General features: G+C 50.3%; 3 protein-coding genes across 3 annotated transcripts in view; 2 read left to right on the top strand and 1 right to left on the bottom strand.

The window, feature by feature from the left end:
• The first annotated feature begins 590 nt into the window (after positions 1-590).
• Positions 591-3,308, top strand: Pde6g (phosphodiesterase 6G). Its single transcript, XM_090351362.1, has 4 exons — positions 591-883; positions 1,191-1,409; positions 2,323-2,363; positions 2,779-3,308. Exons 2-4 carry the CDS (start codon positions 1,264-1,266, stop codon positions 2,853-2,855), a joined length of 264 nt encoding a protein of 87 aa, XP_090207488.1. The 5' UTR covers positions 591-883; positions 1,191-1,263; the 3' UTR covers positions 2,856-3,308.
• Positions 3,309-4,160: 852 nt separating this feature from the next.
• On the bottom strand, positions 4,161-12,091 carry Tspan10 (tetraspanin 10). The gene is made up of 3 exons (XM_090351364.1): positions 11,147-12,091; positions 8,172-8,707; positions 4,161-5,296 (listed from the first exon to the last, which is right to left on the bottom strand). The coding sequence occupies exons 1-3, from the start codon at positions 11,180-11,182 to the stop codon at positions 4,975-4,977; spliced, it is 894 nt and encodes a 297-aa protein (XP_090207490.1). The 5' UTR covers positions 11,183-12,091; the 3' UTR covers positions 4,161-4,974.
• Positions 12,092-12,292: 201 nt separating this feature from the next.
• Positions 12,293-27,708, top strand: part of Nploc4 (NPL4 homolog, ubiquitin recognition factor) — a 46,345-nt gene continuing 30,929 nt past the window's right edge. The window contains exons 1-4 of the mRNA XM_090351361.1: positions 12,293-12,481; positions 17,144-17,224; positions 20,598-20,710; positions 23,861-24,034. Of these exons, the coding sequence (XP_090207487.1) occupies positions 12,467-12,481; positions 17,144-17,224; positions 20,598-20,710; positions 23,861-24,034 (383 nt within the window). The 5' untranslated portion in view covers positions 12,293-12,466. The remainder of the gene's footprint in view (positions 12,482-17,143; positions 17,225-20,597; positions 20,711-23,860; positions 24,035-27,708) is intronic.

The following is a 27,708-nucleotide window of genomic DNA, read 5'->3' as shown; positions in this document are numbered from 1 at the left end:
TGGAAAGTAAGGGACAAACAGCCAGGCCATCCTGGTTCTCTCCCAGGGTCCACCCCAGAGTAGAGAATGGGCCTCGGGAAAGGCACCCCCAGAAAGAGGCCTCCGGTCCTTGCCTCCTGGTCAGTCTCAGTTGGGATGTTCATCTGACAGTGTCCCCAGGCTGGATCAGTACCACACTGGAGGCCTGCAGCAGAGGGAACCTCAAAGTGGTTTCTGGGACATCCAGGCCTCAGCACTGTCTCCTGTCTGTCTTCTATGCGTAGCCTCAGAACCTTCTGGCTGTCTGTGAGGCCTGTGTTGGCCTGGAAGATTAGGATTCTCCCTTTGGCAATAGGCTTAGAGGAAGCTGAGCTACCCTTGGTCAAGGTCACTGGGGCTTAGAGCTTGGGGTGGGGGGGAAGAGACCTTTCAGTGAGGTGCCTGATGCAGAGCAGCGGTGTCAGAACCTGGAGGTAAGTCTGGCTCCGAGCAGGCCCAGGGACAGTGAGCCAGTGAACTGCTGAGGGGCTTGTCTGCCAGCCAGGGAGGGACAGCATAGCCTCCCTCTCCCTCCCTTTGTGAAAGGAGTCGGGGGGTGGGAGGGTGGCTACACAGCTCAACAGGAACCTGGTTCTGAGACAGACCCCTTCCTCCATTTTGTCAGATATTATGTATCATCCTTGTCCCTCAACAACAAGCAGATAAATAGAAACGAAGACTATCTCCCCAGCACATGGAGAGGAGGAACGTGGGCTAGTGTGAGGTGTGGATAAAGAAATCAGGATCTAGAGGCAGAAGCCATGGGGTCAGAGTCAGGAGAAGGGGCCTGGGTGGCTGAGGGCAGCCCAGAGATGACTGTCCAGAAGGGCCAGCCAGAGACCAGAGCAGCGGACCTGCAGGCCAGGTGAGGTCCGTAGGAGCGTCTTCTAGGCTTTCCTGCAGGGGCGGAGACGAGAGGTCCTGGCTTGACATGTCTCGGGGCTGAGCCTGTGGATCTAGGCAGCCACGGGGTGGAGGTGGCATCTGGTAGCTCAGGCAAGGGGACCAGAGGTCAGGAAGGGGACCTCAGTGGGCCTGGAAGGTGGCTCCTTGGGGCAGGAGCTGCTGCCTGGCTGGTCCTGGGTCCTGGGTCTTCCGTTCTGGTGGGTTTGGGTCAGACTGGGGGTGCGGAGCAGGAAAAGTGCCCGGAATCCCTGGCTCTCTTCCCACAGCGTGTAGGAAGAATAAAAACCCAGCTTGAAGCGGTCCAGAAGCCAAGGGTCCCTGCACTCCACCAGCCTCACCATGAACCTGGAGCCACCAAAGGTGGAGGTCCGGTCAGCTACCAGGGTGATTGGGGGACCGGTCACCCCCAGGAAGGGGCCGCCCAAGTTCAAGCAGCGGCAAACCAGGCAGTTCAAGAGCAAGCCCCCCAAGAAGGGCGTGCAAGGGTAAGCCGAGTGGAGCCGGGAGTCTTCAGAAAGAGGAGAAGTGGAGGTGGGGCTGGGGGAGCTTCCACAGCCTTGCTGGGGAAGTGTTCTCACCCTCTTAATTGGGGCAGGAACTTCCCGAGGCCTGAGGAGGGCTAGCGGGCAGGCGGGCCTGGCGGCACTCTAGGTACTGTGGGACGTGGGCCACTCCCTCCCAGAGTCTCAGCCAGTGCCTCACCCTAGGGAGTGTGTGTCCACAGTCACCTGTGTACGTGCACACACACGTACTAGAACCCAGCACGCTCCCATAGATGCCGCCTGTATGTGGCTACAGCAGAGTAATGGAGGCTCAGAATTTTTTATTTTCAGGTGTGACTCAAATGGTAGAACATCTGCCTAGCAACCACAAAGCCCCAAGTTCAAGCCCCAGGACCACCAAAGAGAAAAGGCTCTGTGCACAGCACTGCAGGGGAGATGGAACCATTGCCTTGGCTTCTGCTAAAGGCACCGTGGCTCCTTCACAGCCTCGCAGGTGGCATCATCTAGTGGGTGAGCCAGGGAGAGACTGATGGAAGCCAGACAGCAGGCAGGAGGCAGGCACCTACTCTGTAGAACTCCAACCCAGTCCCGTGAGAACCCACTGACACCTAGCGACCTGCCTCGGGCCCCATGTTACACAGTTACACTGGAGGATGGCTACAGAAGGCACCGGCACGCCACCCCCGGTGAGGCCGTACTGGGCTCTCGCACAGGCATGGCCGAGCCCCATGCACCTGGTGGCTACGACCCTTCGCTGCTGTAGCCTAGGATGCGTCTCCGTGTTGGTGGAAGGAACCCCTGCCCAGCGGCAGGAAGTTGAAGGGAGGGCTGTCTCTTCCCTGGACTCCAGCCTTACTTCAGGAGGAGCTGGGTCCTGACCCCTCTGTCCTTGCAGGTTTGGGGATGACATCCCTGGAATGGAAGGTCTGGGCACAGGTATGACAGTGGGCAGTGCCCCCTGGAAGGGCCCCCAGGGCCCTCTGGAGGTACTCCCAAGCTCCCTGCCTACTGCTTGGGGGGCACTCTTGGTCCCCCTCATTTCTGTCCTCCGATTCCCTCCCCTGATGTAGACTTATGAGGCGAGGGGAGTAGAACCATTTTCCTTGTCCCCAAGTCCCTTCCATAACAGTCCTTAAGTCTACCCGAGGGCACACCCTGAGGGCTCACCCTTAGACCCATTGTGGGGTCCAGACAATATTCCTGGAGAGCTAGGGTGTCCTGGGAGAAGAATCCTGGGTCTCTACTCCCATCCTGGGCAAATCGTCATCTCTACTTGAGGTGTGAAGAAAAGGGAGACGGGACAGGGTGGCCCCCGAGCTGAGGGACCTCATGACCCTGCCCTTTCCCGCAGACATCACCGTCATCTGCCCATGGGAGGCCTTCAACCACCTGGAGCTGCACGAGCTGGCCCAGTATGGCATCATCTGAGCAGACCCTGGCCTGGAGCCCTGACCCCCATGGGCCCACCGTGAGCCTGCTCAGGATCTTTGTGGAGCCTCAGACCAGCTGGCCTCCCGATGAGAAGACCTGAGGCCCTGAATACCAGTACTAGGAAGCCTGCCCGCTGCCCCCAGGATGCCCTCCGGCCTTGTAGAGGTACAGGCCCACCCCTCAGGTCTGCACCCTCCCCGTGGGCCACCTGGAGTCTGCACAGGGACTGTAGTACAGGACGGCTCCCACAGGCGGTCCCTCACACCCCAGCTCTGCCCTGCTCTCTGCGGGTGAGCAGCTCTCCCTCCCCACCACCCTTATACCTGGGTGTCCTGGGGAGGTTGTGGGCAGGCCGTGTAGGGAGGCCTGGAGGTCCCTCATTCCCACCAGTCGCACTGGCCTTCCCAGCATGGGTCACCTTTGTTTTTCCTGCTTGAGAATAAAACTAGCATGTCCTTGCTGGCCTAGGGTATGTTGGTAGGGGGCCTGGGTGAAGGGAAGAGGGACTATTCAGCCGGAATCATGGGAGAAAGCAGTAAGGCTTACCAGGTGGATGGCAGAAAACCTATTCATCACATACTTTACCAAGCCTTGTCCTAGCAGCCTTGGATTCCTAAGATAACTCTCCCCAGTCCTGGTGGCTGTGGTTGGTGCAGCAAGCACGCAGGTGAGAAGAGTAGACCCCCCTGAGGAGGTGGGGGTGATGAAGGCGTCACAGCACCACACACCATGAGTGGCCCATGATATCTCCTGTGTGCTGGCCATCTGACACCGTGCCCACCCATGTTAGGTGTATGCCATGTGATGTGGGGACTCTGCCAACCCAGGCGGGGACGAGGCCTCTCTGGCAGCACTCAGAACAACAAATGCTCCTTCAGCTGGACAGATGTGAATGTGGAGTTGGTCCCCAGGAGAAGCCATAGTGGTTCTCGGAAGGCCCTCTGTGACCCTGCTGGGACGGCTCACACAGACCATGCTAGCCCTGGAAGTGAAGTGAGCCCTGGGCCACAGGGTCTTAGGCCATCTTTTTTTTTTTTCCCCTCCAGTTCTGGGGCCTGGGCACTGTCCGTGAACTTCTGTTCAAGTCTAGCACTCTACCACTTGAGCCACAGAGCCACTTCTGTGTATGTGGTACCAAGGACTTGAACCTGGGTCTTTGTGCATGCTAGGCAAATACTCTACCACTAAGCCACATTCCCAGTCCTCTTCACCATCCTGAACTGGTATGGCTCCCAGGGTGGGAGAATCCAGGCTACTTGCCACCTGCAGTTTGCTGTAGGAATGGTAGTTAATTCTTTTTTCTATTTATTTATTGCCAGTCCTGGGCACTGTCCTTGGACTTTCTCAAGACTAGAGCTCTGCCACTTAAGCCTCAGCACCACTTCCTGCTTTTTTTTTCTATGTGTGTGGTACCAAGGAGTTGAACCTGGATCTTCATGCATGCTAGGCAAGCACTTTACCACGAGTCCAAACTCCTAACCCTTCTTTTTTTTTCTTTTTGTGGGTCATAGGGCTTGAACTCAGCCTGGGTGCTGTCACTGAGCTCTTCAGCTCAAGGCTACCCCTGCTGGAGCTGGCTTTGAACCTTGATCCTCAGATCTCAGCCTCCTGAGTAGCTAGGATTTCAGGCGTGAGCCACCGTGCCCAGCAATGGTAGTTAATTCTAATAAACAAACCTACTCTTCCCAAGGAAAAATCACCTTTTGGCGGGGGTGGTTGGGGGCTTATCCCCTACCCCACCAAGTACCAGGAAGGGGGATGTGGCCTCAGGGGAGGGCAAGTGTCCGGTGGGAAAAACAGGGAAACTAGGGGGCCAATTACAGGTGGATGGAGCCAAGGTAGGAGACAGCGATCAGAGGCAGGAACGCTTACCCCAAGGTGTCCCAGGGGAAGCAGACCTGGCCTGATGGAGGACCACGGGAGCCTTTGCAAGGAGCAAGCAGGTACCTGTGTGAGATGGAATGGCAGTGCAGAGAACTGCTTCTAGTTCTGGAGGCGCAAGAGGCGGGCCAGCTGAGGAGGAGGCCAGGCCTGGCAGGATAAGTGACCCAGGGTGTGTTTCCTGGCTGGTTATTCTGACATTGTCCTGGGAAGGGGTTTCTCCTCCTCGGATAGCTCATGAAGGCCGGAGTGTCTGCTGCCACTTTGAGGCAGCGAGGTCCCTCAGCAGCCAGGCGGCTAAAAGGAACTCAGCCCCTTGGGCCACAGTGAGGGTGATGGTACAGCCGCCCACCATCTGCACGTTGTCTCGTAGCCACTGCTGCAGCCTGGGTCCACAGCCCTGCAGGTACACTATTTGTGCAGCTCTATCCTCATCCAGACGCAAGGCCCCGAAGCCACACTGAGTGTTCATCAAATCTCCTTCTTCCCAGGGGTGGATGCAGCAGGAGGCAGGAACGCTGCAGGCCTGCACCCCAGGAGAGCTGCAGTTAAAGTACCTGTGGGGTGGGGCATAAGCGGCCTCAGTCCTGGAGGAGGTCCCAAGACCAGACCGAGAGACGGCCCCCTCCCACCTTCACATTTCCACTCCATATGCACAGGACAGGCACACACGTGCACACGTCTCCACACACACACACAAGGCCCCCTCCCACCTTCACATTTCCACTCCATATGCACAGGACAGGCACACACGTGCACACGTCTACACACACACACAAGGCCCCCTCCCACCTTCACATTTCCACTCCATATGCACAGGACAGGCACACACGTGCACACGTCTCCACACACACACACAAGGCCCCCTCCCACCTTCACATTTCCACTCCATATGCACAGGACAGGCACACACGTGCACACGTCTCCACACACACACAAGGCATGCAGATACAGTCCACAGTGTGCTCCTGCAGCTCACACCTGTAACCCTAGCTACATAGGAAGCTAAGATCTGACGACCAAGGTTCAAAGCCAACCTGGGCAGAAAAGTCCCATGAGACTCCTCTCTTCAATTAACCCATAAAAGCTGAAAATGGAGTTGTAGCTCAAGTGGTACAATAACAGCCTTGAGTAAAAAAGTTAAGGGAGGGACCAGGTGTGTGGCCTAGTGGTAGAGTGCTCACCTCACATGCACAAAGCCCTGGGTTTGATTCCTTAGTACCACATACACAGAAAAGGCTGGAAGTGGTGCTGTGGCTCAAGTGGCAGAGCATGAGCCTTGAGCAAAAGGTGTCCAAGGACAATGCCCAGATCCTGAGTTCAAGCCCCAGGACTGGCAAAAAAAAAAAAAAAGGGTTCAGAATCCTAGCTACTCAGGAGGCTGAGATCTGAGGATCAAGGTTTGGAGCCAGCCCAGGCAGGGAAGTCCCTGTGAGACTCTTACCACTAATTAACCAAAACTAGAAGTGGAACTATGGCTCAAAGGCTCAAAGGAATAGAATACTAGCCTTGAGTCAAAAGTTCAGCAACAGGGGCCGGGAGTGCGGCCTAGTGGAAGAGTGCTTGCCTGGCATGCACGAAGAACCAGGTTCGATTCCTCGGTACCACAAACATAGAAAAAAGCCAGAAGTGGTGCTGAGGCTCAAGTGGTAGAGCTCTAGCCTTGAGAAAGTCCAAGGACAGTGCTCAGGCCCTGAGCTCAAGCCCAGGACTGGCAAAAAAAAAAAAGTTCAGCAACAGTGCCCACGCCCTGAGTTCAAGCCCCATGGCTGACAAAAACAAAGCAGTTAAGGACATTGCCCTGGGCTTGTGTTCAAGCCCTAGTACCAGCATAAAAACAAAACAAACCCCCCAAATCCAATGAACAATACACATATATATGCCCACCATATGTGCATGCAAAAGGTATGTATCTGCATGTGAACACGGTACACGAGATACATGTGCGCATGCTTACACACTCAGACACACATACATAGATGAGCACACACACACGCATGCCTGACTCCCAGCTTCCCCTCTTGCTGTGCATGGGAGCTCTCTGCCCTTGTGCTGGAATCCTGGCTGTGTTTATTGGAAGGCTGGGGTGGTTAGGGAAGGTAAAGAAGCCTGCTCCACCATTGTGCGTTCATGTGAGCAGACAGTGGAGAGTGAGGGTAAGCCGGGCTGGGCTCTGCCAGAGGCTTCGGAAGTGGTCAAGGCTCGGTGAGAAGAGGCAACACTGGGCCGGAAGGAGCCGTTTGGTGCCTGTGGGGCACGGCTACCATCACTGCCCAATCCCAGATGCCCTTCTACCAGGCCAACGCCCGTAGGCTCAGACCTCAGTCCTGAGAATCCCCACTGCTGGCTACCTGCTGTTTCCCTACACCCATTAAGCAGGACTAGTTTTTAAGAGTCTTTTGCAGGGGGGGAGGGGACAAGAAGGGATGGTGGTCTGAGAATGTGGCCTAGTGGTAGAGTGCTTGCCTAGCATGCTTGAAGCCCTGAGTTTGATTCCTCAGTACCACATAGTTAAAAACATAGTACACAAAGTCAAAAATGGCACTGTGGGCTCAAGTGATAGAGTGCTAGCCTTAAACCCTGAATGGAACTCTGTGGGGAGAGAGACAGAGAGACAGAGAGGGAGGGAGGGAGGGGGAGAGAGGGGAGAGAGAGAGAGAGAGAGAGAGAGAGAGAGAGAGAGAGAGAGAGAGGGAGAGGAGAGAATGCACACGTGAGAAATCCTTAAATAGACCATAAATCCTGGATTGCCCGCCCTCTCCTGGTCTTATCGTCATACCTGGGGCCTGAACTCAGGGTCTGGGTACTATCCTGGAGCTTTTTTGCTCGGGGCTAGCTCTACCACTTTGAACCACAGCCAGCTCCCCTTCCAGTTTTCATTGGAGATAAAGTCTCAAAGACTCTCCTTCCCAGGCTGGTTTTGAACTGTGATCCTCAGGTCTCAGCCTCCTGAGTAGCAAGGACTACAGATGTGAGCCACCAGCACCTAGCCTGAACCGCTCTCTTAACAAAGGTCAGTCATTCGCGTATGTACACACGTCCAGCCATGACACAGAACTCTGGGGGGTTAGAACAAGAAGGGTCTCCTGAGTCACTGAAAACGTTATTTTCGCCGCTGCTGAGACATGCTGTGTGGTGGCAGGTAACCAGGTGACGTGCTGGCCTGCTGGCTCTGCTTCTCCCTCAGGGACCCTGTGTTCCTCTGGCCTGGAGCCAGGGTAAGTGAGGGGCTGGAGGGTCGATTTGAGCCAGAGCCCTTGGCTCAGGGAGGAGCAAGTGGTCGCTCCTATGTGTGTATGTGTGTGTGGGCCTGTAAGGACGGGAGGACGGGAGTGTGTGCGCTGTGCGGCCACGCGTGCCCAGGCCAGCCTGTGTGCACAGGTGACGGAGGGCCCTCTGGGCAGCGCCTCCGTCGCCCACAGCTGGACTCACAGGTTGTGCTGCCAGTCCTGGTAGGATGCTGCTCCACAGCAGTGCAGCCCCAGCTGGGCTTGGTCGAGGAGGAAGCGCAGGTCAGGGTCGTCCTGGTAGAGAGTGACGGCCATGGACAGAATGTGCTCCAGGCCATCCTGCAGCGGGCCCCAGAGGGCCAGCACCAGCACTCCTGCCAGGGCCTCAAGCGCCAGGCAGGCAAGGACAGTGCCACAGAAGCAGAACAGTAGGCAGCGGCTTTCACACAGGGCACCCAGGCAGCCGGCCAGGCTTACTGCACTGACAGCCAGCCCTCCCAGCGTCAGCACGAGCATGGGGTCTTCAGGCAGGGGTCCTCCCTGGTCACTCCCCAGAGAACCCTTAACCGCCAGGCCCCAGAGTCCGCCTGCCAAGGCCAGCAGGCCCACCAGGGAGAAGACGAAGTTGGACAGGAAAATCAGATACTTGACACAGCTGCTTCCCATGGAGAGGCTGGGGCCCGAGTCGCTGGACACAAGTAGACTGTTGGCGAGGGACGGCTTCCGGCTGGCAGCGTCCTGCAAAGGAAAGAGAGACCAGGAACCCTCCCTGGTAAGACCGCATTCTCTCAGACCCTGTGCCAGTCAGCCAGGGGGAGGCCTCACGGCAGAGGGCCGGGAAGGGTGGAAGGAATGGGAGGAATCAGCCTGGTGAAGGGTGGAGTGGATGCTGAAAGGCCTGGCGGGAGCCCGGAGCCCGCACGGGTGGGATGGCCCAGGCCTGTAATCCTTTTCAGGAGGCTGAGATCTGAGGATTTTGATTTGATTCTCCCCCATTACCCGGCAAAAAGCTGACGCTCAAGTGGAAGGATGCCAGCCTTGAGCAAAAAACCTCAGGGACAGACAGCACCCAGGCTCTGAGATCAATTCTCAAGACACTCTCTCTCTCTCTCTCTCATAGGTATACACACACACATACACACAAATACACAGACAAGTTAAGGGACAGTGCTCATTCTGGCACAAGAGAAATTAAAGAAAAAACTGACTCATACCTGTAATGGTTGCCACACAGGAGGAGGCTGAGATCTGAGTCTGAGGATCACAGTTCAAAGAAAAGAAAACCAGGCCATGGGCTGGGAGCGTGGCCTGGTGGTAGAGTACTTGACTTGCATGCACAAAGACCTGGGTTTTGGGGATGGGAGCATGGCCTGGTGGTAGAGTGCTTGCCTAGCATGCATGAAGACCTGAGTTCGATTCCTCAGTACCACATACATAGAAAAAAGCCAAGTCGGGCGTGGTAGCTCACGCCTGTAATCCTAGGTACTCAGGAAGCTGAGATCTGAGGATCAAGGTTCAACGATAGCCCCGGGACCTGAGACTCTTCAATTAACCTCTACAAAATGGGAAGTGGGGCTTGACTTAAGGGGTAGGGAAGTAGCCTTGAGCTGAAGAGCTCAGGGACAGTGCCCAGGTCAAGTTCAAGCCTCATGACCCCACCCCCCAAAAAAAATCCAGAAGTGGTGCTGTGGCTCAAGTAGTAGAGCTCTAGCCTTGAGAAAGTCCAAGGACAATGGTTAGATCCTGAGCTCAAGACCCAGGACTAGCCAAAAACAAAAACAAAAGAAAGCAAAACCCAGGCCAGGGCTAGGAGCATGGCCTAGTAGTAGAGTGCTTCCCTTGCATGCATGAAACCCTAGGGTCGATTCTTCAGTATCACATAAACAGAAAAAGCTGGACATGGTGCTGTGGCTCAAATGGTAGAATGCTAGCCTTGAGCAAAAAGAAGTGTAAGAGCAGAGTCCAGGCCCCGAGTACAAGTCCCAGGATTGGCAAAAAACAAAAAAATGAAAAAAACAACCCAGCCCAGACAGGGAAATCGAGAAAACTCTTATCTCCAATTAACTACCAGAAAACCAGAAGTGGAGCTGTGGCTCAAATTGGTAGAGCACTAGCCTTGAGCACAAAAGCTCAGGCCCTGATTTGAAACCCCACAATTGATGGGGTGGGGGGAGAGTGCTGCTGAGCAACTGAGCCTCTAACTTCCTTTCAAACGAGGAATGAATGCATGCTCAAGGTCTGGAGTGAAGAATGGGTGGTGCTGTCCTCCCTTCCTATCTGTGCAGTGAGTCAGGGCCCCTGTTCTGCCCACAATGCTCGTCCATGGCAGGCAGGATACTCTTCCTGCATTTGCTAGGGTCTGCTTGTAAGTGCACCCAGGAGGGTTTCTCATGCAGGCCAGAAAAGCCCAGGCCCTCCAGGACAGGAGCTGGTCCACAGGCTATCCCTTTTTCTTCCTCTCCCTCTGAAACCAGCTGTGCCGCCGTTCCAGGGTCCACTCAGCTAGTCCCATTAGTGGAGCCCAGGCTCTCAGGGCAGGGAGAAGGGCAGCCAGGTCACCGTGGAAGTCACCTGGAGGACGCAGAGCCTTCCAAGGGCCTACCTCACCCTCCAGCCCGACGCTAAGCCAAGCAGGCCAGGCTACAAGGGGCCTCTGGTCTCTCTCTGTGGGGCCAGCAAGGGAGAGACAGTGTCAGTCTGATGACCATTAGATTTAGGGGAGACGTAGGAAACTGTGGCCAGCTTTCTGGGCAGGAGTCCCATTCCAGGTCTGATTGAATCAAGGGCTCAATGATTCTGAGCTCAGAATAGAGGACATGAGGCTATTTTTCAGCTCCCAGGCTCCAGAAAGCATAGACACCTGTGGAGCTCAAGTGGCCAGATTCGATCTGTCCAATGCCATAGAGTTCACAGCTGGCCTCAAGAGACACTGTCTCCATCTGCTCTGGACCTAGACTCACAGAGAGACCCTGTAACGGTGGCACCCGGTTGAGAGAACTGCAGTAGTGAGTAAGAGAGGAACCTGATCAATGAAGATCTCCCTAATCCAGGCCAGTTTTGTCCACCAGCCTAACAACAAGCCCCAGCATATAAACAGGCTTAGGGTGGGGTTGGAGAGTGAAATGCCAGGTCCTCCTGAGGCTTCAAGGCTTGGACAGCCACTGGGCACTGACTCACCTGGGACAGCAAGGGGCTCCTTTCTCCCTCCTCCATCTGCCACGCTGGAAGGAGCAGTCCTTGGCACAGGTGCTAGGTAGCTGGTCTTTCTCGGGTAGCAGCCAGGGATCTGGCTTGATTATGAGTTTTGCAGCCCAGAGCTGCAAGCTTCAAGCTCTACCCGCAGGCCAGATCACAGGGAGATCATGTGAGAAGTCACATCTTCGAGTTTAAGGCGGGGGCTGCCAGTGGAGATGCAGATGACCTTTCTTCCTGGCCCTGAGGTCTGGGCCTTGGCTGTGGGGATCCCTTGTGCTCTGCGCAGTTTGAGGCGAGGTGGCCTTGCTCATGGCTATTGCTGCAGGTCTCCCGGTGGGCCTCGGTTCCTCCATCAGCCCGGCCTGCCTCCTCAAAGAACTCTGCCCACGAGTAGGTTCGCAGTCACACTCCCAGGCGCTCCCAGCAGCACACCAGTGACTTCAGCCGCCACCTGCCAGGTCTGATTGTCATGTCGGCGGGCTCAGGGGGCCCGTCCTTCGCTGTGATCACCACCGTGCTCTTGTGCCGCTACAGGAACAGAAAGCTCGCTCCCAGACCCTCAGTGCGGACTGTCCATGCGCAGCTCTGGGTTGCTCTGCCTCTGCCTGGGGTGCGTGTGACCTGTGGAGGCCCGGTGGAAGAGACATCAACAAGACCCTCTGCACCCCTTCTGCACGGGGCCGTTTCAACGCACCCTGAGATATTATTCAAAGGTGGAAAGGACGACAGTTCTGACCTCTGCCCTGGGAACGCGACAGTGAGGGACACAGAAGGTCCTGTCGTTGACTCCTCCTCCCATTAAATAGCAAATGCCAGACTGGAGGTGTGGCTCCAGGGATGGAGTAAGAAACCCGAGCGAGGCGGTGGCTCCGTGGCTCCAGCGGCGGAGTCAAAGACGGGACCTGACCTTGCGCGTCACTCCCGCCGTTCCAGAGCCAAGGCTTGGTGCGTGCGTGCGTGCGTGCGCGCGTGCGTGCGGTGTGCGTCTCTGCGGGGCGGGGCGTGGCGGAGGCGTGGCGGAGGCGTGGCCCGACGCTCTCACACTGCGCGTGCGCGCAGCCGTTGGCGGGGCCGGAACCTTGTTTCGGGGCTGCGCGCCCGGCGGAGCGCGTTCAGTGAGGCACCGGACGTCGGTCTGACTGGCGCAGCCGGGCGGCGAAGCTGGAGCGGCGGTGGCGGCGGCGGCGGCGGGAGGCCGAGGCCGGGACTGAGGCTGGGGCCGGGTTTTCGAGGCCCGTGGGGCGGCAGGCGGCGACGACGGCGGGGGCTCGGGGCCCGAGCCCGGAGACAGAAGCGGCCGCCATGGCCGAGAGCATCGTGAGTGGGGCGGCCGGGCGGGAGCGGGCGCCGGGATGAGGCAGCAGATTTGCCGGCGTCCTGGGCGGGCCCCCGCGCGGCGGGGCCTGGCGCGGCCGCGGAGACGGGGCCGAGGCGGGGCGGCGGGGCGGCGGGGCCGGGGACACTCGGCTAGCCCGGCGAGCCGCCCTTTCGTCCCGCGTCGGGACGCGGGCGTGGACTCAGAACACCACCAAGCCGGCCGGCGGGCGGGCGGACGGGCGGGCGGGCGCTCGCGGCGTGGCGCCGTCGGTGTGGCCGGCGGGCGGGGACGTGGGCTCCTGGGCCGGGTGGACTAGGCGGAGGAGGGTCGGGGCAAGGACGAGGGCAGGCGGGTAGTGGTCTCGCGTTCGCCCCTGGACAGCCTCTGCATGTGCCCCGGTGTCCGTGTCGTGGCTACCCGCAAAATCTAGCTTTGAGTTTAAGCCTTTTTTTTTTTTAATTTTTAATTTTGATTTTTTACCAGTCCTGGGGCTTGAACTCAGGGCCTGGGCACTGTCCCTGAGCCCCTTTTACTCGAGCCTAGCGCCCTATACTTGAGTCACAGCACCACTCCTGGCTTTTTCTGTGTATGTGGTACGGAGGAAGCGAACCCAGGGTTTTATGCATGGTAGGTGAGCACATTCCCAGTCCGGAGTTTAAGGCTTTCCCCTAAGGACTCCCCCAACCTGTTCTGCTGCGCTCAGGAGTCCTCTACCCACCCCACCCCTAATTCCCATTTCTCTCCTTGGAGATGGGCAGAATGAATACAACTCCCTAGGGAAACCTCAGACTGGCAGATACCTTTCAGAAATAAAATTTACCAGCATGGATGACTTGATCAGAAATATATCAGTTTATTAGCATGTAGAACTGCTTTCAAACTTTCTACTTGCTTTACTGAGTTAAAAGCTGGTCCCAGTGGGTTCTAGACTTTTCCCACTAATTCTCATGAGTCTAGCCTCTCATGGACAGTATTGGGCTTTAGGCTGCGACAAATTAAAACACCATTAAGAAATTGCTTTCTTTCTTTCTTTTTTTTTTTTTCCCCAGTCCTGGGCTTGAGCTCATTGCCTGAGCACTGTCCTTGGGCTTTCTCAAGGCTAGAGCTCTACTTGAGCCTCAGCACCACTTCCGGCTTTTTTTCTATGTATGTGGTACCAAGGAATCGAACCCGGGGCTTCGTGCATGCTAGGCAAGCACTTTAACTACCAAACTCCCGGCCCCCTTCCTTCTTTTTTGTTAAAGGTTTTTTTTTTTTTTTTTAAATCTGGGTGCGGTGGCTCACACCTGTATCCTAGCTACTCAGGAGGCTGAGATCTGAGGATCAAGGTTCAAAGCCAGCCCAGGCACTAAAGTCCATGAGACTCTTATCTCCAGTTAACTACCAGAAAACCAGAAGTGGCATTGTGGCTCTGGGGTACAGTAGCCTTGAGCTGAAGAGCTCAGGGACAATGCCCAAGCCAAGTTCAAGTCCCACGACCGACCAAAAAAAATTTTTTTTTTAAAGTTGCTTTTTTTTTTAAGTTCTGTAATGATTGTCATATATATTTTATTAATTCTTAACTCCACCCATTTCCTTTTTTTTTTTTTTCTTTTGCCAGTCCTGGGGCTTGAACTCAGGGCTTGGGCACTGTCCTTGGACACTTTTTTGCTCAAGGCTAGCACCCTGCTACTTGAGCCAAAGCACCACTTGTGGCTTTTTCTGTGTATGTGGTAATGAAAAATTGAACCCAGGTCTTCATGTATGCTAGGTAAGCAATTTATCACTAGACCAAATTCCCAGCCCTGTATTTTATTTTGTATTTACTATGAGAGGCCCAGTCAAACTTGAATGCAGTACCAGCTGTGTTTTTTTTTTGTTTTTTTTTTTTTTGCCAGTTCTGGGGCTTGAACTCAGGGTCTGAGCACTGTTTTTGGGCTTTCTCAAGGCTAGAGCTCTACCACTTGAATCACAGCTCCATTTCCAGCTTTTTCCATGTATGTGGCACTGAGGAGTCAAACCCAGGTCTTTGTGCATACTAGGCAAGTACTCTACCACTAAACCAAACTACTGGCCCTGTCCTTGGGCCTTCTCAAGGCTAGCACTATACTGCTTAAGCCACAGCCCTTCTGACTTTTTCTGTGTATGTGGTACTGAGGACTTGAACCCGAGTCTTTGGGCATGTTAAGAAAGCTAGGCCACTTCCAGCCAGCGTTCATCACTTTTTACATGGTACAGAATTGGAAATAGATTTCAAAATGGATAGTGTGAATATATTTACCTTGTGGTGTGTATTAGTAGATTTTTTTCTAAATATTGAACCTAGAGTGAAGAACACTAAAAATCGTTAGTCAAAATAATTAACACAGGCAAGTGGCACTGTGGTTCAAGTGGTAGACTGTTAGCCTTGAACTCAGTTGCTTAGGGACAACATGCAGGCTCAGAGTTCAAGCCCCTGGGCCAACAAATTAAATAAATAAATAATTAACACAGGTGAGGGAGAAGAAAATCAGATGTGACTACAAAGTAGAAGGAGGGGAGGAAGTTTGCCTAGTGGTAGAGTGCCTGCCTAGCAAGCATGAAGACCTGGGGTCAGTTCCTCAGTACCACATACATAGAAAAAGCCAGAAGTGGTGCTAGCCTTGAGAAAGCCCAAGGACAGTGCTCAGGCCCTGAGTTCAAGCCTTAGAACTGGCCAAAACGAAACAAAGAATTGAAGGAATTGGAGCTGGAGCTCAAGTGAGAGAGCGAGCCATGAGCAGAATAGCTCTGGGACTGCACTTAGGGCTTGAGTTCAAGTCCTAGGAGCGGCACACATATACATACCGCAGAAATGTACATAGTAATTTTTGCTCTTTAGCATTCATAATTTTTCAGCACAAAGTCTGAAAAAAAAGTTGGGAAAATGTAGTAGTAAAGTCAAGTGAAAGCTGTTAGAAGAGATAGGGTCATGCTATTGTAGGAAAATCTAGGTTACATATTTTATAGAATATCTATATCTATATATCTGTCTCAGGGACTGGGTGCTGTCCCTAAGCTTCTTTGTGCTTGAGGCTGCTGTTCTACCACTAGAGCAAGAGTGCTACTTCTGCCTTTTTCTTTTCTTTTTGTGTGTTCTGGGACTTGAACTCTGGACCTGGGCGCTGTCCCTGAGCTCTTCAGCTCAAGGCTACCACCCTACCCCTTGAACCACAGCCCCACTTCCAGATTTCTGGTAGTTAATTGGAGATAAGAATTTCACAGTCGGGGCCGGGAATTTGGCCCTGAGCTCAAGCCCAGGACTGGCAAAAAAAAAGAATTTCACAGTCTTTAGTGCCTCGTCTGGCTTTGAGCCATGATCCTCAGATCTCATGCTCCTAAGTAGCTAAAATTACAGGTGAGAGCCACCATGTCTGGCATACTTCTGGCTTTTTCTAAGTAGCTTATTGGGTTTGATTCCTTGGTACCGCATACACAGAAAAAGGCAGAAGTGGTGCTATGGCTCAAGTGGCAGAGTGTTAGCTTTGAGAAAAAAGCTCAAGGGCAGTGCTCAGGCTCTGAGTTCAAGCCCCAGGACCAGCAAAAACAAAACAAACAACAACAAAAAGGCCTGCTAAAGTTGATGATGATGTGAGACCTACCCACCTTCCTTTCTCAGCCTTTTACTTTTCAGGACTTCCTGCATGTTAGACAGGTAGTTAATGTTGTACCACTTAAGCTGTCCTCCACTGTCCACCTTTCCTTTTTCTTTTCTTTTCTTTTTTTTTTGGCCAGGAGTTTGGCCTAGTGGTTAAAGTGCTTGCCTCGCATGCATGGAGACCCGGGTTCAATTCCTTGGTACCATATACGTAGAAAAAAGCTGGAAATAGTGCTGAGGCTCAAGTGGTAGAGCTCTAGCCTTGAGAAAGTCCAAGGACAGTGCTCAGGCCCTGAGCTCAAGCCCAGGATTGGCGAAAAAAAAAAAAAAATAGAGGCTTCACGGGGTTCGATTCCTTGGTACCACATATATAGAAGAGCTGGCAGTGGTGCTGAGGCTCAAGTGGTAGAGCTCTAACCTTGAGGAAAGCTCAAGGACAGTGCTCAGGCCCTGAGCTCAGTCATCAGGACTGGCGGGGAAAAAAACAAAAGAGGCTTCAGGAGTTTGGCCTAGTGGTAGAGTGCTTGCCTAGCATGCATGAAGACCAGATTCTATTCCTTGGTACTACATTCATAGAAAAATGCTGGAAGTGGTGCTGTGGCACAAGTTGTAGAGCTGTAGCCTTGAGAAAGCTCAAGGACTGGCCAGAATAAATAAATAAATAAGGGCCAGGAGTTTGGCCTAGTGGTTAAAGTGCTTGCCTAGCATGCATGAAGACCCGGGTTCGATTCCTCGGTACCACATACATAGAAAAAAAAAAGCCAGAAGTGGTGCTGAGGCTCAAGTGGTAGAGCTCTAGCCTTGAGAAAGTCCAAGGACAGTGCTCAGGCCCTGAGCTCAAGCCCAGGACTGGCAAAAAGAAAAAAATAAAAAATAAAGGCTTCACAGTTTGCCATGGGAGAACACGGGGTTCTTCCTGTGCTGTCATCCTTCATTGTATGAAGACATTATTTGTCCCCTGAAGAGGGTGAAAAAGGCTAGGTACTGTTGGCATGAGCCACTGGTGCCTGGCTTAGATGAACATCTTACTAGCCCCAAGTAACCATCTTTTTAAAATTTGTAACAGATCATCCGAGTCCAGTCTCCAGATGGTGTTAAGCGGATCACAGCAACAAAAAGAGAAACTGCTGCAACATTTCTGAAAAAGGTATCATTGGTGTGCTCATTTATCTTTCAGGATCTCCTTCACTCTTCACTGCTGTGCTTCTCTTTTCCTCATTTCCTTTTTCTTTTTTTTTTTTTTTTTTTGCCAGTCCTGGGCTTGAGCTCAGGGCCTAGTACTGTTCTTGGACTTTCTCAAGGCTAGAGCTCTACCACTTGAGCCTCAGCACCACTTCTGGCTTTTTTCTATGTATGTGGTACCGAGGAATCGAACCCGGGTCTTCATGCATGCTAGGCAAGCACTTTAACCACTAGGCCAAACTCCCGGCCCCTCATTTCCTTTTTCTTCCATCAAACAGCTAAAGTTCCTGGCAAAATGCTCCCTTGGCAATAGTGTGTAGTGCTTTCTCTATAGAAAAACATTACTATGGAAGAGGAGCTGTGGCTCAAGTGGTAGAATGCTAGTCTTGAGCACAGAAGCTCACAGACAGTGCCTAAGCCCAGAGTGAAGCCCTAGGACTGGCTAAATAACCAAAGGGATCTTTTTCTTTCAGGGTCCTACATTTAACAGTAAGAATCTCCATGATGAGAGCTTTTTGTGTCTATTTGTCTTGTCTATCTACCTATCTACCTATCTGCCTATCTGCCTATCTGCCAGTCCTGGGGCTTGCTCTCAGGTCCTGAGCACTGTCCTTGAGATTTCCCAAGGCCAGTTAATGCTCTACCACCTGAGCCTTAGACACACTTCAGGCTTTTTCAGTGTACACGGTACTGAGGAACCCAGGGCTTTGTGCATGCTAAGCAAGCACTACCAGTAGGCCACTTTTTTTTTCCTTTTATTACAATGACTTTATTGTTGTTATTACTATAAATATTCTGTGAGTGTTGGTATTGGATCTAACTTGGCTTTTTCTTTCAAGACTGGGTTTAAGACTGGCTCAACCATTTGAACCACACCTTCACTTCCTGCTTTTTTTTTTTAATAGAGATAAGAGTCTGACATTTGTTTGCCTGGATAGGCTTTGATCCATGTTTCTCAGCCTTTTGAGAAGCTAGGATTACAGTGGGGAGTCAGGAGTCACTATCACCTGGCTTGAACTTGGCCTAGGCCTTCTCCCTGAGCTTTTCAGATCTAGGCTAACACTACCATCTGAGCCACAATGCTACTTCCTTCTGGCCACTTCCTCATTTTCTGGCTTTCTGGCAGGTAATTAGGAATAAGAATATCAGGACTTCCTTTCTCAGGATTTACTGGGCTGGCTTTGAACTGCAGTGCTCCAGTCCCAGCCTTCTGAATAGCTAGGATTATAAGCGTGAGCCACAAACTTGTATTCTTAACACTCAAAATTTCTGGGTGCCAGCAGGTAGTATTGCTCAGTGTTTGCTGAATTTATGTTTGATTTCTGGCATGTAGCAAAATGCCTTGCACAGAAGATATTTCTATTGACTTTGTGGTATCATTTTGCACTTCTTCCTGTTTTTAGGTTTCATATTTGGAATTGTGAGTTTACAGTTAATTTAAAAGTAAACATTAAACTTTGTAAACATTACTATGACTCTTAATTCCGACTTTTTTTTATGGAGTGGGGCACATAGCTGTACTGGATTTTAAACTCAGGGTTTTCTGTGATTGCTAGTTTCACATTCTACCAACTTGCCTTCTAGTCCTGCATTTTTTGTTGCCAGTTTCAGGATTTGAACTCAGGACCTACCCTGCCTGAGCTAAGCCTGCCTGCGTGGCTGACACTTAACACTCAAGCGATGCTTCCAGCCTATTGTTTTTCTAGTCATTTTGGACATGGAGTTTTTGTCGAGTTTTCTGCCTGGGCTGATGTCAAGGAATGGCTGGTCAGTGTCAGACTTCTGAGTAGCTCGGATGAGTCTGGTGCCCAGCCAGCTCTGCTTTTTGCTGGTTCTTTTGGAGATGGGAGTCTAGCATCGCTTTCCTGCCCTGGTAGCCTTGAACTTCAGTCCTCTGAAGATCAATCTCCTGAGGAGCTAAGATTATATACAACTTGCATTGCTGAAATATTTGTTTTGCCTGTCTTGGGGCTTGAACTCAGGGCCTGGGCCCTATCCCTGAGCTCTTTTTTTCAATGCTAGGGCTATCATTTTAAGCCATAGTTTCACTTGCAGTTTTCTGGTGGTTAATTGGAGATTAGAGTCGAGTAGACTTTGTTTGGGCTGGGTTGTCTGTCTTTTGTTTTTTTTTTTTTTTTTGCCAGTCCTGGGGCTTGAACTCAGGGCCTGGGCACTGTCCTTGGAAACCTTTTGCTCAAGGCTAGTGCTCTGCCACTTGAGCCACAGCATCACTTCTGGCCTTTTCTGTACATATGGTACTGTGGAATCGAACCCAGGTCTTCTTTCATGCTAGGCAAGCACTCTGACCACTTGGCCCTTTTTTTTTTTTTTTTTTGTGGGTCACAGGGCTTAAACTCTGGACCTGGGCATTGTCCCTGAGCTCCTCAGCTCAAGGCTGCCTCCCTACCCCTTAAGCCAGAGCCCCACTTTCTGTTTTTTAGTGATTAATTGGAGTCTCATATTCTTTATTGCCCAGGCTGGCTTTGAACCACAATCATCAGAGTACCTAGAATTACAGGCGTGAGCCACCGTGCCCGGCCCCTTCCATCTTTTTTGAAGGTTAATTAGAGACAGAAGTTTCATTGACTTTTTTTCCCTGCACTGGCTGCGAACTAAGATCTTTAGATCTTTTGAATAGGTAGGATTCAGTCTGAGCCACTGACCCTTGGCTTGCGTCTCATTTTTTTCCTTTTGAGACCAGAACTCAAACTTGTTATCTGATACTTGGGTTGTGGACTGGTGCTCTGCCACTTGACCATGCCTTCAACTTGTTGCTACAGATGTTTTGGTCATTTATGGGGCCTGAACTTTGGGCCTGGGTGCTGTCCTTGAGCACTTTAGATCAAGGCTATCACTTTACCTCTTGAACACCACTTCTGAGGTTTTTGGTGGTTAATTGGAGATAAGAGCCTCACAAACTTTGGTGTTTGGGATGGCTTTGAATTGCAATCCTCAGATCTTAGCCTCCTGAGTAACTAGGATTACAGGTGTGATACCTTGGATACCTTTTGCTCAAGGCTAGTGCTCTGCCACTTGAGCCACAGCACCACTTCTGGCTTTTTCTGTGTATATGGTACTATGGAATTGAACCCAGGGCTTTGTGCATTCTAGGCAAGCACTCTAACACTAGGCTATGCTCCTGACTCCTGGCCTTTGCTTCTTTGGGGCTACTTTTTCTATTTGAACTGGCACTTGCATGAATGGTGCAAATTTCCTTAAATGAGTGTGACATAATGAGTTTAACTAATGAGGAATCATGGCTCAACTAGAATGCCTTGATGTGTTGTGGTATGTGTCATAATATTGAACTAATTTTTCAAATCCGTTTGGGCTTCTAGGTTGCAAAGGAGTTTGGCTTCCAAAACAATGGCTTCTCCGTTTACATTAATAGAAACAAGACTGGAGAGATAACCGCATCATCCAGCAAATCCCTCCATTTGCTGAAGATCAAGTAAGTGATCACCTAGGAGACGGTGGCATAAGGGAGAGCCATAAGCCATTGACTACCTGAGGCTGCTTAGGACTGATCCTGTTCTTCCTCATGCTGCTGTACTTACTTTCATGTTAATTGATCCACAGCCCAGGGAATCTGCCGTTACTGCTAAGTAGGTCTGAATGATGTTACAGAACTCTGAAATATGTCTAGAGAAGTTTCTAGCCACAGTGTAGCTCTGCGGTAGAGTCCCCTGCTTGTCCGAAGGGAAGGACTTGCCTTGGAACACAGCTCTGTACAGGAAGAAAGGATTCCATGTCAGCGGTGCTGTCCAGTCCAGAAAAGCAGGTTGCAGTGTGGCTTCCTTTCCTCATTCCTTTGAGTCCATTGTGTCACTGAGGCTTCTGGGTGGGTGGTGTTTTGTGTATGGTATTTTGGGCACAGCTGTGTTGCTTGGCTGTTTCCTGGCCTTTTCCATTCTATAAGCATGGAGTTGAGTTGAATGTTCGTAGTTCATGTCTGTAAATCTAGCCACCCAGGAGGCTAAGATTAGGGTTCTAAGCATGTGAAGGAAAAAGAAAAGAAAAAAAGTCTGAGACTTTTATTGATTTTTGTGCTGATCCTGGGCCTTGAACTCCAGACCTGAGTGCTGTCCCTGAACTGCTTTGACTTTGAGCTCTTTGGTGGTTAATTGGAAATGGTCTGGTGCACCTTCCTGCCTGCACTGGTTTCGAAGTTGAATCCTCAGATTATAGGCATGAGCCAACAGAGCCCAGATAACTCTTGTCTTCAGTAAACTAACAAAATGCTGGCAGTGGAGCTGTCACTCATGTGGAAAAGTGCTAGCCTTGAGTGAAAAAGCAGGGTCAGCTCAATACTGATGCTCTGACTTCATGGCATGCCTCAGAACCTGTATCAGAACAATTGATTAGTTGTGTCCTGTGGAGATGAAAGTATTTATGTGGTACCAAGGAATTGAACCCTGGTCTCTGTGCATTCTAGGCAAGCACTCTACCACTAGGCCAAACTCTTAGACTGTTCTTTGGTTCTTTTTTTTTTTTTAAAGAATTTATTAACATTGATTTTTTTACATCATATTTCAAATGTCAAGTTTAACAAAACAAGTATTCAAGAAGGGAATCTCTATATACAATCACTGGCACGTAGACTTTATGTTCTTTGCTGACTAAATTGTGTAGGCACTTGCGCGTGCATTTCTGAGCAGAGAGCTTGATTTGCCTTCATTCTTCACTCTGGTCACTGGAGGTTGGACTGAACATGTAGGCGGGCCGCCAGGTGTTTGTTCACCAGTCAAAACAGTTTTCTTCTCATAGCTTGGCTACCTGTAGCTTGACAGGCTAGGGCAGGTAGGGAAAAAGACAAAGCATTTAAAGCATCTGTTTACTTGTTTTTCCACAATTTTTTTTTAGTGGATTCCTATGATTTAGATTGTATCATTCATTGTTGTTTGTAACCTTTTCCAGAGTGACTCCATTTCTCTTTTTTTTTCGGCTTGAAGTCTGAGGTTAATCACTATCTTTGAGCTCTTCAGCTCAAGGCTAGGGCTCTACTACTTTGAGTTGCAGAGCTACTTCTGGTTTTCTGGTAGTTAATTGGAGACAAGGGTCTCACAGACTTTTGTGCCTGGGCTGGCTTTGAACCATGATACTCAGACCTCAGCCTCTTGAGTAGGCAGGATTACAGATATTAACCACCAGTGCCTGGCTTAATTTTCATTTTTAAATAGTCTTGGATTTCCTGGCTGGATGTTTGGCCTAATGGTAGAGTGTTTGCTTAGCTCAAGTGGTAGAGCTCTAGTCTGAGTTCAAGCTCCAGGACTGGCAACAACAACAACAAAATAAAAAGCACAACAACAACAAAAAAAAAGTGTTGGATTTCCTTTGTAAGCTGGTTGTAGACGCCTGGCTCTCACAGTGGCCATGTTGCTCTTCCAGCTGTATCTGGAAAAGGTAGTGGGTTTTTTTTGTTTTTTGTTTTTTGTTTTTTTGGTGGGTTATGGCGTTTGAACTTGGCCTGGAACTGTCACTGAGCTCTTCAGCTCAAGGCTACCATCCTACCCTTGAGCCAAGCCCCACTTCCCATTTTCTATAGGTTAATTAGGTCCTTTTGTGCTTGGGCTGGCTTTGAACCTCGATCTTCAGATCTTAGCCTCCTGAGTAGTTAGGATAACAAGTGTGAGCCACCGTGCCTGGCTTGGGAAAGTTTTTGTTCTCATAGCAATTTGTGTCTGTTTTAGATTTTTTTTTTTTTTTTTGACCAATCCTGGAGCTTGGACTCAGGGTCTGAGCACTGTCATTGGGCTTTCTCATAGTGCTCTACCACTTGAGCCACAGCACCACTTCTAGCCTTTTATGTGTACATGGTACTGAGGAATTGAACCCGGGTCTTTGTGCATGCTAGGCAAGCACTCTACCACTAGGCCAAACTCCAGCCTCTGTTAGAATTTTAGTGCTTGAATTCTGAGTCTGCATCTAAGTATGTATATATCTGTCTGCCCTTGATATTGAACTTATTGCCCTTTAAAAAAAGTGTTTTTTTTTTTAGTTTTTCTTTTGAGAAATTATATGTGGTGGAACAGTTCCACAGAATCTAGATTTAACTTTCTATGAAGAAAGTTTATGTTTGGTCCTATGGTCACAAGGAGGTGCTATGGAGCTAGAACTTTGAGTTGAATCTTGGGGCTTCCTGATCTCAGCCGTCAGCCCTTCTCACAGCCTGGCAGAGAAGGCCCCTCATTAGAGCTAGCTTTTTTTTGGTGCTGTGTAGTGGATGGAGGCAGACAGAATTTTTCCAGTTTCAGCTTGTGGATTCTTCTCAATTCGTAGGTTCTCTTCTGTTACGTTGCAGTTTCATCTCAGGGCCTGGGCACTGTCTGTCCTTGGACACTTTTTACTCAAGGCTGGTGCTCTGCCACTTGAGCCACAGCACCACTTCCAGCTTTTTCTGAGTACCTGGGACTGAGGAATGAAACCCAGGGCTTCATGCATGCTAGGTGAGCACTCTACCACTAGGCCACACTCGTGACTCGACTGAGGACTTTATGATGGTGGAGTTTGCCCTCTCAGCTTGGAACTTGCATTTGGCACAGTCTGTATGTCTGACCCAGCAGAGTAAAGATTGTGCTGACACTTTGTATCTTTTGCACAGGCATGGGGATTTGCTGTTTCTGTTTCCTTCAAGTCTTGCTGGACCCTCATCAGAGATGGAGACATCCACCTCACTGGGGTTGAAGGCCTTCGTTCCCAGTGTGGTGGAGGACGAGATCGATCAGTACCTCAGCAAGCAGGACGGGAAGATTTATAGGAGCCGAGACCCACAGCTGTAAGTGCCGCCCAGGGCTCTGGAATACCTGTCGTCTCCGTTATTTTGTGTATTTTGAGATAGGATATTGATATGTAGCTCATGCTGATCCTGAACTTCATTCTTTTCTCAGCCTCTTGAATGCAGAGATGTTGTGTACCATGTTACCTTCCTTTCAAACATAGAGGACTTAACATCTGAGTGCTATTGACAGCTACATTTTCACTTTTTTTTTTTTTTTGCCAGTCCTGTTGCTTGAACTCAGGGCCTGGGCACTGTCCTAAGCCTCTTTGTGTTCAAGGCTGGTGCTCTGCCACTTGAACCACAGCAGCACTTCCGGCTTTTCTCTGTGTATGTGGTACCAAGGAATTGAACCCAGGGCTTTTGTGCATTCCAGGCAAGTGCTCTACTGCTAGGCAAAACTCCTAGCCCCACTCCTTTTTATTTATTTTTTTAAACTTCCCCCCTGCTATGTGAAATAGTTTATTACTGAGCTGTTTCCCAATCCTGGGACTTGAACTCAGGGCCTGGGCATTGTCCCTAACCTTCTTTTGCCTAGTGATAGCACTCTACCACTTGAGCCACAGCATCACTTCCAGTTTTTCTTCTGTATATGGGGTACTGAGGAATGGAACTCAAGGCTTCATGCATGCTAGGCAAGCACTCTACTACTAAGCCACATTCCTAGCTGTAGGTGTGATGTCTTTTACTCTATTCCCACTCTAAGAGCCAATCCATAAAGTTAAATTATTAGTAATTATTTGTTGCTAGAACAAATTAGCCAAGTTGAGCTGGTGAAATGGTCACTACACAGAATGTGTTATCACTACCAGCACTATGATGCCAATAATGAAAGCAAAGACATTGAGAGGGGAGGGAGCTCATGCCTGTAATCCTACCTACTGGAGGCTGAGATAAGAAAACCTCAATTCTAACTTACTTGCAAAAGATGTTGCTCCTTTGAATATGCACTTTTGACCAGATTTATATGAAACACTGGTGCTAGTGTGCATTATTTTAGAATTTGTTTATTTATTTCTGTCATCGGTCCTGAGCTCTGGTCCTGCATGCTATCCCCGAGCCTGAGCTCTGCACCTCAAGCCTATTGCTCTACCATTTGAGCAACAACATTACTTTTGGTTTTCTGGTGGTTAATTGGAGATAAGAGTTTCATGGCTGGCTTTGAACGTTGATCCTCAGATCTCAGCCTCCTGAGTAGCTAGGGTTACAGGAATTAGCCAATCCCCAGCTTTATAATTCTTTTTAAAGGAACCAGTTGAAAATGTCCGAATTTGAAATCAGATGCAAAATCATCTGAGCAAAGCCTATTTAACTCTGTACTGGAGGTCTTTTTCTTTCTTTCTTTCTTTCTTTTTTTTTTTTTTTTTGGAAAATGCATCCTTCTGGCTGGGTGCATCGGGTCACGCCTGTAATCCTAGCTACTCAGGAGGCTGAGATCTGAGGATCACAGTTCAGAGCCACCCCGGACACTAGAGAACTTGAGTCTATTATCTCCAGTTAATCACTAGAAAATGGGAATTGGGGCTATGGCTCAGGCATAGGGTAGTAGTCTTGAGCAGAAGAACTCAGATCTTAGGGACAGTGCCAGGCCGAGAGTTCAAGCCCCATGACCCACAAAAAAAAAAAAAAAGAAAAAAAAGAAACCAAAACAAAATGCATCATTCTGTACAAGTACAGTGTGCTGACATCGAGATGTTGGGATCCCAGTTGCTATATTAGCAGCTTTTATGTCTTAGATGGAGGAACCCTAAATGTTCAGCTAAAGTTGGTGTGGAGTCATTCGGTGATCAGAGGTGATCAGAGCCATTAGCTAAAACACCTCTTCCATTTGCCATTCCTCCTGGCCGTTCTGCACCCCTTCCCCTGCTGATGTGGGCCTCATTAGAAAGCGTATGTGCATGTGCGTGAGAGTTAATTCTGACCGGTCATCAGTAAAAGCGTCCTTCATCTGAAGGAGGCATCTCGGTTGTGGTGTTGAAATGTCAAACTCATACACACCTAAGAATTCTGATCCCATTTGGGGTGGGATCTGATTGGTTGAGCCTTGGAGGGACTGTAGTTTGACATTTCCACCATTTTCACCACTGTCCTCAACCAAGTAAGCATGTCTCTATTGTACATGCTCATGTTTTTTTCTGTTTTTTTCTTTTTTTTTAATCGTAATTAGTAAAAGGGTTACATGATATTTGCCAGATAGAAGGTGCATTAATTCACATACATTGATACCCTTTCACATGTCTTGGTCCACATTTCCCTCCCCCTCCCACACCCCCCAGCTCATGTTTTTTTCTGAAACTGAGAATGTCTTGAATTCTTAGAGCCAGGCATCGTCCAGAGTATGCATGAAGTAGGCATATTCCAAACATGGGTTCATACACTATTTTGGTTTTTTTTGTCATATGTATATATTACTGGCTTTCTTATTAATTCCTCTCCCCCTACCCCAAATCCAGAGTTTGCACTTGGTGCTTCACATTTTCCTTTTCTTTTTCTTTTTTTTTTTTTTTTTTTTCCCTTGCCAGTCCTGGGGCTTGAACTCAGGGCCCGGGCACTGTCCTTGGGCTTTCTCAAGGCTATTGCTCTACCACCTGAGCCATAGCACCACTTCCGGCTTTTTTGTGTATGTGGTATGGAGGGGTGGAACCCAGGGCTTCATTTATTCTGATCAAGCATTCTACCACTAGGGCAAGCTCTCAGCCTGTGCTTCACACTTTGTGTTGGTTACTAGCTCCCTGCAGCTCCCTGCAGACTCTTTGGCCCAGACTAGCTTCACACCTCAGTGCTTATGCTATCAGTATCCCCAGTCATTGGGTTACAAGGGTGAACCGCTGGTTATTAACATCTTATTACTGATTGATGGTCAGCATGGGGCCAGAACTCAGGGCCCAGGCACAGCCCCTGAGCCTCTCATTGCTCGAGACTAGTACTCTACCATTTGGGCCACAGTGCACTTTAAGTTTTGTGGTGGTTAGTTGAAGATAAGGGTTTCACAGAGCTGGGTCCTGGGGGCTCACGCTTGTAATTCTAGCTACTTTGGAGGCTGAGATCTGAGGATCTCTATTCACAGCTAGCTTGGGCACTAAAGTCTATGAGACTCATCTCCAATTAACCACCGTACAATCGGTCTTGGCACTGTGACTCAAGGGATAGGATGGTAACCTTGAGCTGAAGAGCTCAAGGACAGAGCCCAGGATCAGAGTTTAAGCCCCATGACAGACCCCCGCCCCCCAAAAAAAAACAACTGGGGAGACCGAGGCAGGATTCCAAGTTTGAAGGAACCTAGACTACATACAGAGACTGCCCATGTGGTAAGGGAAAGTGGCTGGGTAGATTGATACCTTTATACAATCACCGATTTGATGTGTCATTTGTTGGTCATTCTTTTCCCAGTACATGCTAGATTGAATATTAAACTATTAGGGGATGGGAGTTTGGCCAATTGGTAGAGTGCTTGCCTAGCATGCACCACATACTTAAAAAAGCCAGAAGTGGTACTGTGGCTCAAGTAGTAGAGCTGTACCCTGGAAAAAAAAACCCAAGGACAATGCTTAGGCCCTGTGTTCAAGCCCAGGACTGGCCAAAAAAAAAAAAGAATACCGTACAGCATTCTTTTGGCACTGTGGCAGGCTTCCCACCATCCTGGTTAACATTCCTCTAAAACCTGCTGTACTTTC

Source organism: Megascapheus bottae, chromosome 17, assembly GCF_031878675.1.
Source record: "Megascapheus bottae isolate mThoBot1 chromosome 17, mThoBot2.hap1, whole genome shotgun sequence".
Classification (NCBI taxonomy): Eukaryota; Metazoa; Chordata; class Mammalia; order Rodentia; family Geomyidae; genus Megascapheus; species Megascapheus bottae.
The sequence above is the reverse complement of the archived record's forward strand: the minus strand, read 5'-3'. Positions and strand labels throughout refer to the sequence as shown.

Bases quoted from the DNA above. Each gene is read 5' to 3' on its own strand.
- Pde6g (XM_090351362.1), top strand. From the start codon at position 1,264: ATGAACCTGGAGCCACCAAAGGTGGAGGTCCGGTCAGCTACCAGGGTG. The intron at 1,410-2,322 runs GTAAGCCGAGTG...CTGTCCTTGCAG, and splicing joins CCCAAGAAGGGCGTGCAAGG to GTTTGGGGATGACATCCCTG. The intron at 2,364-2,778 runs GTATGACAGTGG...CCTTTCCCGCAG, and splicing joins AATGGAAGGTCTGGGCACAG to ACATCACCGTCATCTGCCCA.
- Tspan10 (XM_090351364.1), bottom strand. From the start codon at position 11,182: ATGGAGGAGGGAGAAAGGAGCCCCTTGCTGTCCCAG. The intron at 8,708-11,146 runs GTGAGTCAGTGC...TTTCCTTTGCAG, and splicing joins GGAGCCCCTTGCTGTCCCAG to GACGCTGCCAGCCGGAAGCC. The intron at 5,297-8,171 runs GTGAGTCCAGCT...CCCACCCCACAG, and splicing joins CAGGACTGGCAGCACAACCT to GTACTTTAACTGCAGCTCTC.